This window comes from Penicillium taxi, assembly GCF_028828555.1.
Source record: "Penicillium taxi strain IBT 34144 chromosome Unknown utg000004l_segment0_segment0, whole genome shotgun sequence".
NCBI classification, from domain to species: Eukaryota; Fungi; Ascomycota; class Eurotiomycetes; order Eurotiales; family Aspergillaceae; genus Penicillium; species Penicillium taxi.
Window position 1 is genome coordinate 770,617 of NW_026643206.1, and position 19,282 is coordinate 789,898.

At 46.4% G+C, this 19,282-nt stretch overlaps 8 protein-coding genes across 8 annotated transcripts; 2 read left to right on the top strand and 6 right to left on the bottom strand.

Moving 5' to 3' along the window:
- Positions 1-735: 735 nt before the first annotated feature.
- rab7 (Rab family GTPase YPT7) lies at positions 736-1,737 on the bottom strand (the record flags this gene model as incomplete). The annotated part of the gene is made up of 6 exons (XM_057207851.1): positions 736-845; positions 899-1,046; positions 1,135-1,314; positions 1,381-1,476; positions 1,568-1,621; positions 1,708-1,737. 6 exons carry the CDS (start codon positions 1,735-1,737, stop codon positions 736-738), a joined length of 618 nt encoding a protein of 205 aa, XP_057061625.1.
- Positions 1,738-1,988: 251 nt separating this feature from the next.
- N7495_005201 (ATG16 family protein) lies at positions 1,989-2,724 on the top strand (the record flags this gene model as incomplete). The annotated part of the gene is made up of 3 exons (XM_057207852.1): positions 1,989-2,073; positions 2,128-2,486; positions 2,569-2,724. The coding sequence occupies 3 exons, from the start codon at positions 1,989-1,991 to the stop codon at positions 2,722-2,724; spliced, it is 600 nt and encodes a 199-aa protein (XP_057061626.1).
- A 347-nt stretch (positions 2,725-3,071) lies between these two features.
- On the bottom strand, positions 3,072-4,628 carry dot1 (histone methyltransferase DOT1; the record flags this gene model as incomplete). Its single annotated transcript, XM_057207853.1, has 2 exons — positions 3,072-4,032; positions 4,090-4,628. The coding sequence occupies 2 exons, from the start codon at positions 4,626-4,628 to the stop codon at positions 3,072-3,074; spliced, it is 1,500 nt and encodes a 499-aa protein (XP_057061627.1).
- Positions 4,629-4,927: 299 nt separating this feature from the next.
- Positions 4,928-7,576, bottom strand: spb1 (rRNA methyltransferase spb1; the record flags this gene model as incomplete). The annotated part of the gene is made up of 5 exons (XM_057207854.1): positions 4,928-5,481; positions 5,541-6,492; positions 6,528-7,289; positions 7,357-7,506; positions 7,559-7,576. 5 exons carry the CDS (start codon positions 7,574-7,576, stop codon positions 4,928-4,930), a joined length of 2,436 nt encoding a protein of 811 aa, XP_057061628.1.
- A 336-nt stretch (positions 7,577-7,912) lies between these two features.
- N7495_005204 (uncharacterized protein) lies at positions 7,913-10,553 on the top strand (the record flags this gene model as incomplete). Its single annotated transcript, XM_057207855.1, has 4 exons — positions 7,913-8,038; positions 8,119-9,963; positions 10,017-10,096; positions 10,145-10,553. The coding sequence occupies 4 exons, from the start codon at positions 7,913-7,915 to the stop codon at positions 10,551-10,553; spliced, it is 2,460 nt and encodes an 819-aa protein (XP_057061629.1).
- A 270-nt stretch (positions 10,554-10,823) lies between these two features.
- On the bottom strand, positions 10,824-11,785 carry N7495_005205 (U1A/U2B'/SNF family RNA-binding protein; the record flags this gene model as incomplete). The annotated part of the gene is made up of 4 exons (XM_057207856.1): positions 10,824-11,221; positions 11,284-11,590; positions 11,668-11,674; positions 11,730-11,785. 4 exons carry the CDS (start codon positions 11,783-11,785, stop codon positions 10,824-10,826), a joined length of 768 nt encoding a protein of 255 aa, XP_057061630.1.
- Positions 11,786-12,290: 505 nt separating this feature from the next.
- Positions 12,291-16,165, bottom strand: N7495_005206 (tubulin-specific chaperone D; the record flags this gene model as incomplete). Its single annotated transcript, XM_057207857.1, has 5 exons — positions 12,291-12,425; positions 12,477-13,002; positions 13,066-13,339; positions 13,394-15,917; positions 15,995-16,165. The coding sequence occupies 5 exons, from the start codon at positions 16,163-16,165 to the stop codon at positions 12,291-12,293; spliced, it is 3,630 nt and encodes a 1,209-aa protein (XP_057061631.1).
- Positions 16,166-17,453: 1,288 nt separating this feature from the next.
- N7495_005207 (uncharacterized protein) lies at positions 17,454-18,293 on the bottom strand (the record flags this gene model as incomplete). Its single annotated transcript, XM_057207858.1, has 1 exon — positions 17,454-18,293. One exon carries the CDS (start codon positions 18,291-18,293, stop codon positions 17,454-17,456), a length of 840 nt encoding a protein of 279 aa, XP_057061632.1.
- Positions 18,294-19,282: the final 989 nt, after the last annotated feature.

Genomic DNA, 19,282 nt, shown 5'->3' on the forward strand with positions numbered 1-19,282 from the left:
CAAGGAAAACCCATGGGAGTTTTAAATGAGACCTTTTCTAAGGTTGCAGTCTCCTGTGAGGCCCTGGATGCGATGCAATGAAGAACAGAGAGCTCAGGAGGACACCTGGGCAGCTAAGCAAAGAACTTCTAATTTTGGAATCTTGAAAGATTCGGAAGTTATACCGCGAAGGACTCCGGAGGTCGCCTGCCACCAAATTTGCTCGAGTCACACATTATCGCTCAAATGGAGTGCCCCGAGTCCTTCAAGACTTACGATCAACATGTTGTCTTGTATATGTAGTCGCGCTGGATGTTGTACTCCAACTCTGAGGCGCGAATAAGCTCCTCGGCCATCTAATGCCCCAGGTGGGTTCGAGACAAAAAAAGGGGATATAGAAGAAAAAGAAGATATATACCATTCTATTTTCTTTTATCACTTTCCATTTACCTATGAACAACCTTTGAATGACAATGTCGCACTCAAAAGACCTAACATTGCAGAAAACCAAAAATAACACACTGGTTATCAACAAGATACGAAAGGAGCGGACCACAAATTAACGGATTCGGCAATGGAGCCCGAGAACATCTACATAGACAGAGAAGTCCAAAAGAGCGATTCTGGCCTTCTCTACTCCGTACAAGCAAAAAATATCAGAGTACATGAGGAAGTAGCAGGAAAAAGTATGTAAACATAGGGAAACAAGGGGAACGAGATTTGTCGCTGAAACGTCATAAGTATTCGGGAGGGTCATTAACAAGCACATCCATCACGTTCATTATCCAGATGGATGTTGATCGGGTCGCTGAATTCACCATTGAACTCCTCAGCTTCCTCCTGAGCGAGAGCACTGCGGGCAATAACTGAAAACACATGTCAATAAAAGTAAGAGCTTTGGTTCCCATGTCGATCTCACCTTCGAATGCCTGCTCAACATTGAGAGCTTCTTTGGCGCTAGTCTCAAAGTATGGGATGTTACCTTTAGACTGGCAGAATGTCATAGCACGTTTGGATGAAATCATGCGCTTGTTTTCTTCGACATCGATCTTGTTGCCAAGGACGACCTTAATCACGGTTAGTATTCTATATTCTTTGTTTCCAGAAAGAATATAAGATTTGATAATCTCAAGAAAGGATAATGTGATCACTTACAAAAGGAAAACTCTCGGGATCACGGGGGCTGGCCTGGATCAAGAATTCATCCCTCCAGCTGTCCAGTGCCTCGAAACTCTTGGAGTTATTCACGTCATAGACCAAAACACAGCAATCAGCTCCTCGGTAGAAAGCAACACCCAATGATTGAAAACGTTCCTGGCCAGCGGTATCCCAAATCTGTTTGGAGGCCGTTTAGTTATTGACCCCACATCATTCTTTGTAGGGCCTGGGGGCTATATTTACCTGCATCGTGACTAGGCGGTCATCTACGAGCACTTCCTTGGTAAGGAAGTCAGCTCCAATGGTGGCCTTGTAGCTTCCGCTGAACTTCTTGTTCACCTATTCGTAGCAGAAAGATTTAGTGACGTTCGGATGCGGCGAATGCGGGCGGCGATCGCCACATATAAAGCCGAGGATAGTCGGGACGTACATATTGGTTCATCAAACTGGTCTTTCCGACACCGCTATCACCAAGAATGATAACCTGAATTATTTATCGAGTTAGCGAACCACAGAGCAGACGCAAAGGTCCTTTTTTGAGTCACACGAGACCTGGTGCGCAGATCGTACCTTGAGAAGAACTTTCTTGCGCGAGGCCATTGTAGCAGTTGTAGAAACAAAGGGAAGGACGGATGTTGCGCAGAAATTCTGGAACTAATAACAAGGCTTCAAGACAAAGCCTGCTATTTTTGGTGGGGTGAAGTGGAAGGTGAAAGGTGGGAGTTGGTTGGGTTGCAGCAAGGTCCTATGATGCACTCGAGGGCGGTGGGAGGGCGGTGGGGCTAGATAACGATAACTACCAATCTATCAACATCCTTACTTCATACACTTTATCATCACGGGGAAGGCCGATGTCCCACTGGAGAGAGGAGTATTTAGCAGCGCTGGCGGTTCGGGATCGCAAAGAAAAGGCCAGCGTTGAGCTTTATGATGCATGTTAGTATCCATACAGGGAAGCCGGTCTATGTTGTTAACTGACATATAATACAGATACCCGCCTCGCAGATCGCACTGCTACACTTGCGGCGAATCCAATAGAAGAACACAGCAGGGAGCCTAGGCGTAGTTCCTCATCAACTTCAACAATCAAGAACCAACCACACTACGAGACCGGTCTATCGCCGGCCGAGCTCCTGGATACTGCTCGCACAGAGCTATCTGAAGCACAGCGTTCTCGTTCTGATCTACAAGGCTGCTTGGACCGGGTAACAGCAGAGGTTGAAAAGCTACGCAAGCAGAACATTCAACATACACGGAAAATTAACTCCTCGGAAAGCCAAAGGGCTCAGTTGCAGCTTCGTCTCAAGGATAGAGATGAAGAGCTGAGAGGAAAGGCAAAGCTATTAGAGGTATGCAATGACTGGAGTCTATTACAATAGGGTCTATATACTCTAGAAATGGATACTAATAGATGCATCATTATATTTGCAGGATTTCCAAGACGAGATGGCAACTTTGAATCTTCAACTCAACATGGCTGAAGAAAAGTCAAACAAGTTCCAGCGAGAGAACCAGGACCTTGTTGATCGATGGATGGCGAGAATGGGACTAGAAGCTGACGCCATGAACGACGCATCGAAATTTTAAAATCCCCAAAGCCCAAAGCCCAAAGCAGAGCCGGGAAGGGGACACTTCTAGGTAACGTCCTAGCTGTCTTTTCATCTTGACCTGATGAACAACTTCGAAAAGAGAATGGCGATTGATCCTTACTACAGATGGTGGATACGGCCAGTTAGGCTTTCAATGAGTCAAAAATGGTATCATACATGTAAAAAGGGGGAATATGTTCAAAAAAATGAATATACATCATCCAGGATAGCTTTCATTCACACCAGGGATCAACACATCCAAAGCCTCCAAACTGAATCTTTCAAGTTTCGGCTGATTGCTTCCGCGTTTTTTTTTTTTTTTTTTTTCTTTTTTCTTCTCGCTCATTAATTGTCATCCATGAAGGCTTTGAGTCGAGAACTGTCTTTGGTGGCAATAAAGTATGTGCCACCAACATCGGTCCAGCTGACGTTGTTCGACCAGTAGTTCTTCTGTTGAACTTTGAGCAGGTTGATAGGGGAGTTGAGATTGCGAGACTGGATCTTGTGGCCAGCGGGGACAAATGACTTGAGCGAAACGATTTGGCAACCTTCTTTCATATCAAGGAAGTGATTGATCAACTCATTGTTGAGCTGCGGCGTAAACGCCTGGTTGTTGATGAGCACCACGTCAGCTCGTTTCAGGACATCGATGATACTCTTCTGCTCAAGAAAGTCACCGCGAATAAGATGCGTCTTGCCCGGAACGATACCCCACAGTCGACATCGCGCCTTGAACTCAGATTGCTGCAACTCCGCCAGATCGCATGCGTTGGCCATCATCTCACATCCCCAACTCTCGCATCCAACCTCAAGTGCGGCCTGGAGGACAACGTTGCCCACGCCAGAGCCAAGGTCGACAAAAACTTGGCCCGACTTCAGATTGGTCTCCTTGAAAATCTTGGTGATGAATCGAGGGAGAAGTTCTCCGTAGACGTTGTCTGTGCCATTCTCGTACTGCCGTAGAGAGTCCACTCGAGGAGATACCGTGCGCGCATATGTCTGAGTCAAGACTCGCTCCACCCAGGGTAGCCCAATACGCTGTGTAGCATCCAAATGTTTCGCAAGACTACCACTGATTCTTAAACGCTCAACAGCCTTGTTGTAGTCATTCACAGCCTCTCGGAATTGGCTTTCCGATTTTACCGCAAGGGCCCTTCGTACGCGCCGTCTGATACCAGTGGCTTCGTTGTTGAACTCGTCCGCCTCTTCGGCCGGAATGTAATTATCCGACACGGTTTCTATGACCTGAACGATGTCGTCGATAGGTCGGAACTCGTCACTTTCTCGGGGAACAACGCAGTTGAACCTAGACAAAAAGCAAAATGGTTAGTGATTTTTAAAGTCATGCTGACTGTTGACCTACTTCTCTTTTTGCGAAGCACTAGGATACTGCAAGAGAATATCCGAGGAATTTCCCTGAGCTCCAAATGCTGGCTTGAATTTCCCGGCCTTCTGACCCGACGTGATATCGGCGCCATGTACCATCTTAAATGGCCGAGAGCCTTCCTCCGAAAATGCCTTCACGGAGCGTAAGCGTCGCTCCGGATCAGGTTCCGCACTGGCACTTGTCCTAGCACGCTTGCGCACTTCAAAGGATGCATCGGTATCGCTGGCATCGTCATCACTGGATAGACGAGTATCTGGAGTTGGCCGCTTCTTTGCGCGAACCGGGGTATTCAGCCGCTTGGCGGGACGAGCATCCAGGTCACTGGACACAGATCGGGCCTTTAACAGTTTCGATTTACGACTGCGCTCTGACAAGGACTGGACTCGAGGGGAGCGGGCTTCTGGAGTTGGTGGCGCCGATTTTGCAGGTGTTTGTCGAGTGACTTTGCGAATTTGCGGCTTTTGCGGCGGGAGGGCCGTGGCCCCTCCTTTCTGAAACTGGTCGAAAAAGCCCATCAGAGTAGGCGAGGAATGCTATATGTGCAAGAAATGTGAGGATGCAAGGGGATTATTAATTTATGGACAAGAAATACATGAGGTTGAGCGAATAGATGCAGTTGGTAAGTAGAAAAAGAAAGAAGAAAGTAAAGAACAATCGATAAGCGCTCGGGCAAAATCCACAGTCGCGGTCAGGGCTGATCTGACCACTCATTAACTCTCTACTTCATATTCACTTCAAGTACGGGTATCACCATGATTTTGTCTAGAAAAAAAAAACTACCTAGAGTCCTAGATATCTGTAAATATCAATACATCTATTTCTTCTTTTTCGCCAGTCTCTTTTGCGCCCGGACATCCTTCTTCATGCGAGCATCCACAATCTTGTATCTGCCCTTGACACCACGGGGACGACCAGACACACCACGGTTGGTGCCTCGGGCTACCACCAGCTTGGTCTCTGTCTTGGGCTTCTTCTTGGTGGCTCTGCTCATAAGTCTTGAGATGGCCTGCGATTTGTCTTTCTCGCTGAGTGCATCGTCGTCTGCCAGGAGCGCAGACTTCTTGCGCAGCTTCTCCAGTCTTTGAGCAGCCTTGAACTTCTTGCGACCCTTGGCCTCCATCACTTTCTTGATCGGGCGGGCGTTAATGGCACGCCATTTCTCCTTGATTGCTGAGGCTGCGGCCTTGGTGATTGGTCGCTGAATCTTGCTGTGTTTGCCCTCATCGTCTAGGAACCATTCTGGAAGACCATCCACATCGCGGAATGAAAAGCGATTAAAGCCATCGTCGACGATATCTGTTGCCTTCCTTTCACCAGTAGCCATCGCTTGAGCGAGAGCCATAGCTTCAGCGGTAATGATATCAATGTCTGGTGTAAATATTAGCAAGATGAACTATATTCAGCAATGAAAGCATAGAAAACCTTACCAAGTTGGCCGTTAGCCTTGCGAGGCTCTGCAGATTCTTCGTATTCCTCATCCGAATCAACCCATTCTGATTCTTGCTTCTTCGTTTCCTGTTTCTTGGATTCCTTTTTGCCTTTTTGCTTCAGGACAGGAGTTTCTTCTTCTTCCGTCTCACTATCCTCCGCATCTTCTTCTTCATCTTCTTCTTCATCATCTTCTTCATCATCATCTTCTTCCTCTTCTTCTTCCTCTTCCTCCTCTTCTTCCTCCTCTTCATCGACGCCTAGATCTTGGAAGATATCTTGGTCAAAGAACAAAGCAGCATTGTTTGAGATTTCTCGGGGAGGCTCTGGTTCAACAGCGGTGGTGGATTCAGAGTCCATAGGCTCTCCTTCCTCCTCATCGCCGCTCTTGTTACCGTCTGAGAAGCCCTCCCATTCTTCAGCCTCGTAATCCTTACGCGACTTCTTGGCGCGCAGTTTGGAATCCTTGGCCTCCATTTGTTCTTGGTATACTTCGTACATACCATCAAGTTCTCGCTCCAAGCGATCACCATCATCATCACTCTCTGCATCCGATTCGGACTCATCTTCACTTTCACTCTCGACAGGAAGGTCGCGGGCATTGACGACAGCATCTCTGGCATTCGCCTTGTCAATCCGTCTGAGTGAGAACGTCGAGTCCACACCACCAGGACCGATTTGTTCCATGCCAATATCCATGGGTGTGGTCATATGCAATTGCATGCGCACGATCTCCTTGCGCTTCTTTTCATTCTCCTTACGGCGCTCCTTCTTGCCACGGGCAGTCTCCTTCTCCCGCATCCGCGCGAGCTGCTCCTGGATGGCTAATTCCTCATCCATGGGCTCGACCTCCGCAACTTCTTCTCCTGCTTCCTGCTTCTCCCCATCCTTCTTCTCTCCATCCTTCTTCTTCACGGACAAGCCGAACTTCTCTCGCATCTTCAGACGCCACTTGAGCAAGTTGCGGAATTCCTTTTGCCAAGAACCTTCAAATCCTGACAGCAGATTCGAATTTCTTCTGTGGTTTCTTCCAATCGGTCCAAGGCAGTCATGGCAAGATCACCTCCTTCCGGTGGTTGTGAGAAGCTAAGCTTGTTGTAGCCACCCAAAATGGCAATAGGATCCATCGTATTGATGAATTCAGCGACTGAAATTTCCTTGTGCTGAGTGTAGTCACCTTCCTCGTAACCGTCACGCTTACGCTTCTTGACTTCTGGGTTAAAAACCTTGGCTTCGTGATTGGGGGTGGGATCTGAAAGTTCTGCGAAGACATGACGAGGGTCGAGGAATTTCGGGTCGATATGTTTGGGAGCCTTGAATCCCCGACAGACGACGAAGATTTCGGCAGACACATTACGAGACGAAGGGGGCTTGGTCGCTTCAACTGATGTGAACAGCTGCTTAAAAACCCATAGCAAAGGGTTGTAGTCCTTAGAACGGAAAACCTTTGTGACGAAGTTTCCCCCTTCGATCAAAAACTCTGTGGCTAGTTTCAAAGATTCCAGCACTAGCTCTGCCTGAGAGAAAGCATCCTGAATCCATGCAGTACCGACATTTGGCGCACCATCGTGTAGAACGGTATCTGCCTTCCAGTTTTTCAGATGGGATCGGATTGTAGCACGACATTTGTCGGTAGTAATATCACTTTGGAACGAAATGACTTTGGGAATAGGCTTGATAGGATCGAGATCGACACCAATAATGATGCTCTGACTGGGCATGCATTCTGCAGCAACTTGACACCAACCCTATTCAGTTGTTAGAAAAAAATTACTTTTTCTCTTCCGAAGAAAAATCTTGCGAGGAGATACATACACCAGGGGCTGCACACAGATCGATCAAAACCTTACTCTTCTCTAGGAAGCCGTACTTCTTGTTCAATTGGACCAGCTTAAAGGCGGCACGAGACCTGTAACCCTTCTCTTTTGCAAGCCGATACCATTTATCCAAACGACCTTTTCCATGCTTCAAACTGTCAGTATGAGCGTACAAAGAGGAAAAAGGGTATTGTAGATACCTTCTTCTGAATCGCCATCTTGACGCACGAGTGGCCTTTTCAAAGTACCAACGCTGCTAAATGTAAAGAACGACGATAGAGGCTGTATACTTTTTACCCAGCGGCGCCGGAAAAAAAAAGTCGACTTATCGCTCACCGCCTTAGTGGATATTTCCCCTGAGGCAACAAGGCAGTAAGGCATAAAGACGGGTCTAGGCAACGAACGTGGACCCCAACATGTGACGTGCGATAAGGCCTATGGATAGTGACGCTCAGACATACTTCGTACACAACTCCTATCCTGTTTGTCTGAATCTACATGTTTTCTTTGTTACTCATAGCATCCTGACTCCTGATGGTCCTACCTTCCCTCCCATGACTCCCAAGGGATCCCGTAAGAGGGTGAGGCCCAGTCCTTCTGGTGCGGAATCACTTTCCCCCACATCCCCAAACAATAGCGTTCCAGACCGCTTAGAATCCAAGAGCCACGACCGCCGAACAGTAGGTCGAGACGGTCACGAAGGTTGAAGCTGATATGTTGTCCCATAATAGCTAACAATCGTTCTTTTTTTTTTACCTAGAGTTGGTATCCGGGGTCCTGGTCACCTATATCTAAGGCAGCCCCAGTTACTGAGGTCGCTCATGAGAGCATCGAAGTCGCCCAACACGGGGTGTCTATTGTCGCCGAGTCCACGACATCTCTTCTCGATACCACTAAACTCTTTCGTAATCCCTCTCTTCGATTGACCAAGATCGCTGCTGCGTCTACCCGGTCTCTCCCCGCCAACGCAACTACAACTCGACTCAACATTGAATCAGAAGGTTCGGCCTCAACAACGGCCCTGGATAATTTAGAATCTTCAGCGACACATACCCTGGCACATCAAGGAACTACCAGAAAGCCATTCGAGAAATCGGCCAATAGTCAAGAGCCCGTCCCTGACGCTCATCAGGAGTCCTTTACATCGCATTCAGGACATACAGCTACTCCGGAACAATCCAGTGGGTGGTTTTCGTGGTTTTATAGATCTGGCACTGCAGAAAAGAGTGAGCTAGATATTCCGGTATCACTAGAAGCTCCAAACGGGACAAACGATAAAGCCATCAAAGACCAATCGAGCTTGCATGCATCTGCGAACAATCCAGATCAGCAAGAGCCACGGGACCAGGAGCAGGAGTCGGCAGAAACTGAAATAGCCACAGCGTCTGTACCGATGGCGCAGAAGCGGTCGTGGATGCAGATGTGGTACGGCTCAGGCCCGTCGACCAAACCGGAAGAGGCACCTACGGAAGCAATTACAACCAACCTCCCGGAATCAGTTCCGTCAGGAACTGACAGCATAGACACAACACAAAATGAAGTACTAGGAGATTCAAATGCAGCTGGTATATCACAGGCCCCCGTTGGAAATACAAGATCTGGTTGGTCATTCTGGTCTAAAGACGCTTCGAAAGAAGCAGCACCCACGACCTCTCAGGATACTGCAGCATTAGAAGCGACAATCGACCCCGCCACGCAACCCCGGCAAAAGGGTATCGAGTCTGACCCGGAAACAAATGGGAACTTAACCAAGAAAGGCAACATCCAGGTCAAATCGGTAAAGGATAAACGTATCAAAGATGGTGTCTTGTCGAGTGTTGAAGTCACTGCCGCTTCTGCATTACCAGCTGAGCCCCGACCTGCGGATCCTTCCGCCTCTAAACAGCCGCTGAAGATCCTGCCCAACCAAGTACTTCCTAATTTTGAAGATACCTATCATATAGAAGAGCCTCCTTCCCTCTTTCAATCACTTGGTCGATACCTACAGCACAACAAAAGTTCTGGATATATTCATGTCTCCCGCATCAAAGATCCACCACGAATCAAACGTGCCCTGGCCATTGGGGTCCACGGGTATTTTCCTGCGCCTCTGATTCGGAGTGTGTTGGGACAACCTACTGGAACTTCCATTCGATTTTCAAATATGGCAGCAGAGTCCATTCAGAGATGGACTTCCAACCATGGATATTCCTGCGAAATTGAAAAAATCGCACTTGAGGGAGAAGGTCGAATAACAGAACGAGTGGATTTGCTTTGGAAGTTGCTTCTGAGTTGGATGGAAGAGATTCGCCAGGCCGATTTCATCCTGGTAGCATGTCATAGTCAAGGAGTACCTGTCTCGATCATGCTAGTTGCAAAGCTAATCGCTATGGGCTGTGTCAATGCCGCACGAGTAGGTGTTTGCGCCATGGCTGGTGTCAATATGGGTCCTTTTTCTTCTTATCAATCCAGATGGATCAGTGGATCAGCCGGCGAGCTGTTCGACTTTGAACTTCCTTTCAGCAGAGTCTCCAAAGACTATGAAGCTGCTCTCAAATGTGCACTTGACTTTGGCGTTCGCATTTCCTATGTTGGCAGTATAGACGATCAGCTTGTCTCCCTCGAGGTGCGTGAACTTGCTTTCTGATACTACGCACTCTATACTCACGATTTCTTCAGTCTTCTTTGTTCACCCCGATAGCCCATCCATATATTTTCCGGGCCGCTTTTGTCGATGGCCGAGTTCATGCCCCAAGCTTGTAGGCACCCGTCCAAAATTCCGAATTTTCACAATCTAACTTCTCTAGTCTTTCACATCTTGTTGGCTTTGCTCTCAAGCTTCGAAACTTGGGCATTCCAGATCACGGTCTTATCCGCGAACTCAGCACCCCGCTAGCTGGCAGTCTTTATTCTGGAGAGGGACACTCTCGTCTCTATGACGAAAAAGCTGTATACTACATGGCTGTTCAGTTTGCGCTAGAAACCTCAACAGTTCCTGACCCAATTCTCAACATCAAGCGATCTAGCTCTACTGTACCCCCGAATCCATACATCCTCCCCTTCGCCATGCGCGGTCTGCTCGAGGAGGACCACGTACGGCGTGAACTACACGACGAGATGATGGAACTCCTGCGCCAGTTTGATGACTGGAAGCCTTCAAGTAAGGTATTAAAAGATGTCAAATTTCGACTGGAGGGCATTCGATCCAAGCTTTAATATCTTGGCAGATCACTTCGTTTTTTCATTCTCTTATTAGCGTTTATTATTAGCGACATATGGCGTACGTAGAATTGCTCTCCTTCCGCACCTGATAAATACAGAATCAGTTTTTTTTTTTTTTTGTTAGAATAAACAAATCGATGTCTCCTATCTCCCTAGACAACTCGAAAGAAAAAAAAAAAAAAAAAGGAAAAAAGTTATTGAATTGTTGCGCTCGCTTTAAAAGCGTGGGAATATGAAAACTCGAAACATAAAAACGTGATGCCCCTACTCCTTTCGGTAGGTGACGCGCATAGTCTGGCCAAGAACACTCGTATTGTGGGTGGCCTTCTTAGCAGTGATGGCAAACTCCTCGTTCTCGTACTCAACAAAGGCAATGTTCTTTCGAGCGGGAACAGTACGAAGCTCTTTAAAGCCTGCAAAACAACTGAACCGACTCTCCAAATCCGCTTGATCAAGTTCCTCAGGGATACCCTGGATGAACAGGACCTTGTTGGGTGCCAAGAATTCATCACTTTTAGATGATGGCTTGACTTTTGTGGGCTGAAGTCCAGCACCACGTACGATTACCTTGGAAGGCTGGGGGCTGTCGTCTTTAGCTTCGGCTTCGAGTTTGCGCTTCTGTCTCTGGGCGGCCTCCAGAGCCTGCTGTGCCTTGATACGAACTATAGAAGCAAGATTATTAGAATAAGATCATACTGTGGGAGAATTTCTTCCATTTGTATACCTTTCTCGGCATGACGCTCTTGCTTTATGGTCTCCAGTGCCGTGGAACCTTCTTCACGAAGAGTGTGCACATCACTGCGGGTTCGTGCATATGCAAGGGCCATTGGTTTATCAAAAAGTTCAAACTTGTTCACCTCTTCGATGGCGGTAGTGGCAGATTCCACATTATCGAAAACAACGAATGCTTGTCCTCTGCATCTGAGGGACTTATGAGCGATTATCTCCAGCACTGTGCCGTACTCGTCAAAAATCTCGTGAAGAGCTAGCTTTAGCTCGGGGATCTTGATACGATCATCAATGTTGTTGATCTGTTTATATGGGTAAGGTAAGTCAATGTCATTTCGTGGTTAAAGACTGCGACAGGTTAGAGGGATGAAATGCATACGTAAACACTGGAAAGACATGTCAGTTGGAATGATATATATGAGTTCAAGGACTTAGACTTACGTGCTATTTGCCGGAATGGAAGACGATTTGTCCGTGTGTTGACTTGTAGCCTCCATGGTTGCGACAGATTAGGTGGGGATCTGAAATGGAAGTGAGCTTCAGATTCAAATAAGGTATTGCCAGGCGGTGTATAAGGCGGTATACAGGGCGGTATATTCAGGTCTTCAAAACTACTTTACCTCGAACTTCGTTTTATTTCGAAAATCAATGTGAATGCCCAGTTTAGGCCTTGAAGTAACATGCAATAATAGTTATTTGATTTCTTCAATTCACTTCAAAGGACGCAATGATAAGTTTGTTTATAATGTCTAAAAGTCCGCCCTTAAATATCGAACTAGCATCATTGGTCTAGTGGTAGAATTCGTCGTTGCCATCGACGAGGCCCGTGTTCGATTCACGGATGATGCATAATAATTTTTTGCTTCTGTCACATTCCAATTTTCAATGTAATGGCAGTTCTGCTCAATGTGTACATTTTTTATTATCTTTTTTTTTTTTTTTTTTTCATATAATGGCTGCGTAGGTACCTCAATATTGGAAGTTGATGGATTGTCCTATCAATCATATTGGTAAGAGAACACTCCTCAAGCCCTCTACTTTCTCCTTTAATTCCTTGGGCTGTGTCGACCAATCCTCATATTTGACTGACTCAGAATCTGTAATTGTGAAAATGTAGTCTGCAGCACTCAATCGAACCTAGCGAGAAAATATTAGCACACACTAGGCAAGTTTTAAGACTCGACATACCCTTGGGAAGGGATGCAGTAGCATCCCTGTCAATTTCTTCAAAACATCATTTCGTAAGGACTCGATTCTCGACAATGCTGCATAAACCCTGATTCCTGCTTCGAGTCTAGCAATGTTGGTGGATCGGAAATGTGCTTTCTGACCTAATGCAAATATTTTCCGGAAAACTGGGTCCACATCCTCTGAACTGGCGACATAGTAGCTGTCAATTAGAAACGCCATGAACTCAATTGCTGGAATTGCATAGCGATCATCGAGAATGTTATCGCTCAGAACAGTCGACAGAACTTGTAGGAAGGCAATCAATTTAGCAGGTCGAGAGTTGGCGGTAGTGGAATTGAGATTGATGACATTGAGGAATTTAATCACGGCTTCTCGTGAAGAGCGCACAAGACCCTCGGCACCTGTAACTGCAGAGGTTGCAAGGCCTTGAAGTATCGGCAGACGCAGCCATTCGTGTGGCCATAGATTTAGCAACTGGAAAAAGTATTCTGGTGATGACACATCGCTGGCATGTTCAAATTTCCTATTCAAATTAGCTTTTTACTTGAAAACATATATAAAGCCCATAAAATAGATGACCACTTACTTCAAGAACCCATCTCCATCAGCCAACTCCCAAACGCAGTCTTGTAAACAAAGCCAGGCCTGAAGTCGAACCTTGTCGAGCTTTTCGCATGCGAGACGGCAAAGGCAGCCAACAATATCATGGACAAGAGGGGAACGCGGTACAAGTTTGCCTTGAAGCACCCTTGCTGCTTGAATTGCTTCCACACGAATCAGTGACCCAACATCACCTCGTCTATCCGTGGTGTAATCGTTTAAGAAAGTGAGCAAGCTAGTTGCGATCTTGAGCGTAAGTTCTGGTATATGGTAAGCTTCAATATTATCTTTTTTGAATGTAGCAAGTCACAGACCTGTCCCTGCGCCTGTGTATGGCAAAATGCTGGTTGCAAAGCATCTCACAGCAACTACTCGCTTTTCAAGGACTTCCCCTTTCGCTGCACATTGAAGTAGTTCTGAGGTGATGCTCTGCAGAAGTTCGTCTCGCCCTTCGAATTGTTTGAAAACAGCCCCCAGGGCTAAGATCTGGCCACGGCCAGTTGGTAGTTTCGAGGAAATACGAAGGTGAGAAAACCAGGCCTGTACTGTTTCATCTTGTTTCTTTAGCGATAAAAGTGGGAAAAGAGAAGCCAGTGCATTTGATGACGATTCGATAGAAATATCTTCACTTCGCGAGACACATAGTGAAAGAATCTTCAGGGTGCGATCAATGATCCCCTCAGATGGCCGAGCAAGTCCAGTGACGGTGGTTGCCCGGCATAGAGACGCGATCAAGCGAGATGACGCCTCCGCAGTCAATTCGGGCCTTGAATTTTGAAGGGTCAAATCGTTATCGGTAGGTGCTAAGGGCGACTCAAAAAACTCCCACAGTTGAGACACCTGAGAAGAGACCGCGGTTCCTTCGGCATCTTCTCTTATCTCCAGGGAGGAGTTCCATTCAGAGATATAAGCATCTACTGTGGCAGCAACGGACAAAATACATCCATGTCTCGACTCCACATCACTCCTGAGAATGCGGGGAAGTCTGTCTAATAGACGTTGGAGTACTACGTTGATTGTTTTGAAGTTTTGTTGTGTGCTGAGCGAGCCAATGGACTTCGCTGCTTGTCGCCTGGACTCAGCATCTGGACAACCAATACCTCGCCACTGCATCAAGGCCCCCAGAAGAGGACCCCAGTATATTGGATCCAGTGAAGCGGTTGCCTTTACCACATCAACAATGGCACGAGAACGACGAGCAACAGAATGATAGTCCACAACCTGCACCAGAGAAATTCCTTCAGTGATCATATTCGGGTGACGGCCAACCAGTTCTTGTAAGGCTGCGGACGCCCCTCGTCGAATGTTTCCAGAAGGGTCAACACAAGCCGAGCAGACAAGCTCTACAGCTAACTTCTGCAAGACATCCACCTCGCTCGTCCCGGAAAGGGAGAGGATCATTTGCGGATGCAAGGCTTGAAGTTCCGAGGTGGTATACTTCCGAGACAAAGCCCATACTCCAAAACAAGCAGCATCTCGAACACCAGTTCCGACAGAGCTGCCCGTGGAAGATCTCTGCTCAAAGTCCAAGCCTGATACAAGAGATTCAAGGATATCAGCCAGTTGAGTTAGAGGAGGCGCACGACGGAACAACAAATGAGATAAAGTAAGCATCAGCCCCTGCCATCGTTGAGCATCAACGCCACTCAGGTTGCGTCTCAACGTATGGGTGTCAATGCCACGGGCCTCAAATCTTGTCAGTAGGGTTCCATCATGCTTTTCATAGAGAATGTTTTCGCCCAGAGAGCCAATAACAGCTTCAATGATTTCAGCCCCCATCTCTGGGTCCAGCTTTAAAGTTATGACACTAAGAGCTTTACTCGCAGCAAACCGAACTGGAGTATCCTTATCTGCAAGGGCAATAAGGAAGTGATCAATGATATCTTCTAATATAGTAGACAATTGATCATCCGATACATGAACATCTCCCCGTTCACTCAAAGAAAGAGCCATTCCGGTGATGTTACGAAGAATTTTGACGACGGTCTTTCTGGCCAAGGCTGAGGTTTGAATTGTTTTTGAGACTTCCGTATCGCCCTGGGAGACGCTCAGGGTCTTTTCAAACACCACCCTCAGTAGAGGAGCCAAATCCTCTACCTGGCCCGATCCCGCTAGACGGGCAATAAATGAGAGAATTCCGATGCATGAGTACACAGAAGGAACTTCGCCTGTTTTATTATCGACAGGTTGAAGTGTCGCAAATGCCCATTGAATTAGACCTGGAAGAAGGCCCAGAGCTTGCATATCCCCACGCAGAACTAGTCGTGCCAAGAGAGCAGTGGCCGCCTCGCGCTCTTTGCCAGAAGCATTGATGTAGTGAAGCGCCAAGGAAAGTAGTGACTTGGTAACCACGGGGGTTTTGGGAGAAATAGTCCCCAGTTGCTGCAAATTGTCATAAGGAATAGGTATGTCATCTGACGAGATCGAAGACAAATCAAAAGGAGCAAGAAGCAGATGAGAGAGCCAGACCAGCATCACATAACGTTCTTCCCATTGCAATCCCTGAGGCTCAGGTCCGGCTAAATCATCAATTGTATCTTGAGTGTTTATCAAGTTCCATTGTATGAAAGCTCGCAGCATGGATTCTAGATATTTGGGTTCATTGTTCAGAAACCGACTGATGACCTTGACGCCGCGAACCTTGCAAAAGGTGTAAAGTAGTCTGCAGATGGCTCTTGGAAGAGGATAGAGTGCAAAATTCGGTAAGCCTTTTGGAGATTTCGACCCATACTGACCCTCATGTCTAACCAAGTAGGCCAAGAATGCATCGACTAAAGGAGGTAGAAGCTTCTGCAGATGAGGATCGAGAAGCTGAGGCCACTCTTGGAATGGTTCCAACTGTGGCGATTTAAGATTAGTGACAGATTAAATTATTTTGACTTTTATTTTTAAATTATATTTGATGATGCACTTACAAGACTGACAAGCCTCTCTGTCTTGGACACTGGCGCCCATTTGCGTGGGGTACGGAGAGGGGTTCCATTTTGGGATCTCCAAAGTAGTGATGGCAGTTTAGCCGAGAACTCAGTCACCAAATCACTGGATGCCCGCTGGAGCTTCACTTCTCGGTCTTCAGCTGCATCCATTATGCGTTATGTGTAGTGTATGGGTAACAGTTGTTGTGCTCAAATCAATAGCGGGACTGGTCATGTGACATGGAGTCGAGAGTTAGTTCCAATGTTGGAAGACTATACTACTCTCTTCTGCCAAGCTGGCAGTTAGGAATAGGACTTCACTTTTATCTGATACGCATATGTCTATTGTTCTACGTGAATCGATAGCTATCTGCTTTGGTAATAACCTAGTCAGCCGATAGTGATTTATCTGAAAGGCTTTAAGGCACGAGATGTGACACTAATCGTTCTTGACAGGTTCAAAAATCTTTGTGCCTTGGGATTTCATACTCACGCTGATAGTCAAGGGCAAGAAGTTTCAAATCCAGACGATGCTGGACATACGTGGAAGCCTTCAACTACTCAATTCAAGAAGACTTGGAAGAGCAGCACATTTTGAAGTGATTGATTCTACCACTGACCAGCCGACATTGTCTACAACAGACCTCTGCAAGTTGGTATTGAATTCGATCAAGGCGTTCATCACGGCTAGAAAAGTAGACAACATAAACAGAATGCATTGAATCACCTCGATAGCTTCAGCCGTGGGACCTCGGGAGGTTTAACCTGGGCAGATTTTCAAATATGAAATATTGAAGCTACCTAGGTAAAAGTAAGCCCTAGATATCAGATGGCAGGATGGATGAAAGTAATACCTCCTGAGCTCTTTACCTAGGTACCTACTTTCTACCTGTGTGAACATGACCGTTTTTTCCATGCTGGTTCTTGGCATTCCCCTTCCGTATTAGTGCTCACCCCCTCGCTGCTTTTGTTCACTGAGTAGAACTGAGCATTACATAAGCTCACTGATCGTAATAGTTATGGCAGAATTCAGGAATAAGTATTAATCCGGATTTCAGGCAGAGATCAGGCAGGGGGGCGTCTGTTTAGCAATCTCCTTTAAAAATTTTGATATTGAAAACTCCAAGTCTATCTAGGTACCTAGATAACACTGTAGGCTCTGGAACCAAGGCCTTGGAAGTTCAGCAAAACACCTCAATGGATGGATCCATCTTCATTACATACAAAGGGTTACCTCCGGGCTATGAACAACATTGGAGCCTTGGAATCACCGATCCCTCGATGAAATATAGAACATAGTCTGAAAACACCTAAAATCAACGGAAAACAAACGGGCCTAAGTCAAGATTAGAGCCTTAAAATTGAGATCCGGCTACAAAGAAATAAAATCTGAAGTACTCCAGGCCTAGTATGAAATGCGGAATAACAGATATACGAGTCAAGTGTGAAACTAAGAAATTCAAAAGTCCTCATCATCCGTGTCATCCTCACCCGGAGCACGAAAATGAGGAACAAGAGAGCCTGAATAAACATTGGCAAGCTGAGCCATCGTATCCCTAATGTGAAGAATCGAAATAGCTATCGCAAGAGAGTTCCACACGTCCTGGTCAAAATCAGAAATATCAAAGTAGGAGAGATACTTTATCGGAGTATCAGACGCAGTAGAAGACCAGCGAGCATCTTTGGGATCGGTATCAACGGATACAATAGAGAAGATAGGGCCACAAAGAATAAATCCAAGTAAAGTTGGCCAGTAAGGATTTTCGAAGTCTGCGTGTGCATCTTGATGGCGTTTAGCTAGTCGCTCTAATTTCTTGGACGCTCGTGTGATAATAGTGATGGTATCTTCATCCCCCCTCTGGCAACCAACCATATGAACGGGAATCATCTCTGGCGATATCTTGAGATTACCATCTTTAATGGCCCAGCGCAGATACTTCTGAACCGCATGATGAATTATTCTTTCAGTGCGAGCCTTCAACATTTTGCAGTCTCTAAAGCGGCCACCAACTGTGAGAAGCTCTTGCAACGCCTTTATAGCGTCGAACTCGGATCCCTTCTTTTCCTTAAAGACTAAGCCTTGCTCGTTTTCTGGTATCTTCCCATTCTTTACCTTGGTGAACAATGAGGCTGGTAGCGTCTCGAAGTCATCAGCCCAGTGTCCAGACATGAGAGGCTTATATCCCCGCTCGGCTAAACTGATAAACAAGCGTGTCTCTCCAGCTCCCATTCCACTATCTGGTGGAACTTGAACAGGCTCAACAACGGTATTGGGTCTTTCATTGGTGAGTTCGTACATGAGGCTTCGTTTTTCAGAATTCGTGAGCTTCCATTCATCCTCGTCACTGATCTCATCTCTTTTGGTATTCCTATATGCTGCAGAATGTGACTTTGGACGGCGCTTCTGCTTTCTTTTTTTATTCCACCGTCTCTGTGAATCTGAGACAGGGACTGTAGAGTGAGCCTGATCATGATCAGGCAATTGTGTGAATTTGATTTTGTGAGCCCGTTTCCTTGGAGATGTTGAATCATATTCATATTCGGAAGGAGAGGAAATACTGCTAGCATTATACTCGGAATGCTCGCTCTCAGAGGGCGTGGCTCCGTTAGCCGATTCATGGCCGTCATACTGAGCCTCTGCCCAGGCTCGCTTCAGTGAAGATACATAATATTGAGGATTTGCCGTATTTAAATTGGCTGGGAGATAAGCCCCGGCAAGATTGAAGGGTGAAGGTGAAGGTGAAGGCATGGAGTTGATAGGCTGAATGATATCAGATTGGCCATTAACGATTTGTCTTACTTCCGGCAGATGCAGAATATCAGCATTGCTTGAATGAGTTTTCTCTTTATTTTGATCCATCTCAGGTAAAGAAAAGAGAGGGAACCAAAGGTGCAGAAGAAAGATAGCTTCGTATAGTCAAAGGGCGGATCTGAGTCGAGAAGATGGAATTTGATGTCCAAGCTGATTCGAGATGGCAATGTCGTAGTTATCTGAAAATATTCATTAAGACAGAGCCGTAGTATTTTTAGTGAGTATAAAGCAGGAGACGAATCTATTTTGAAATGTTGACAAAGAAAGAGAATGTCCAATACTTGATATCGGTTGTGAGGACAAAGAGAGAGAGAGAGAGAGAGAGAGAGAGAGAGAGAGCACAATGATCTCAGATGAACCTTCGAAGATTCAAGAGTCACAAGCCATGAAAGAACCTTCTCTAAACTATTCCCATATATCATTTGCGTTTGCTGTGACGAAAACTCGGATCGAACATGATCCGAAAGGTATTCATA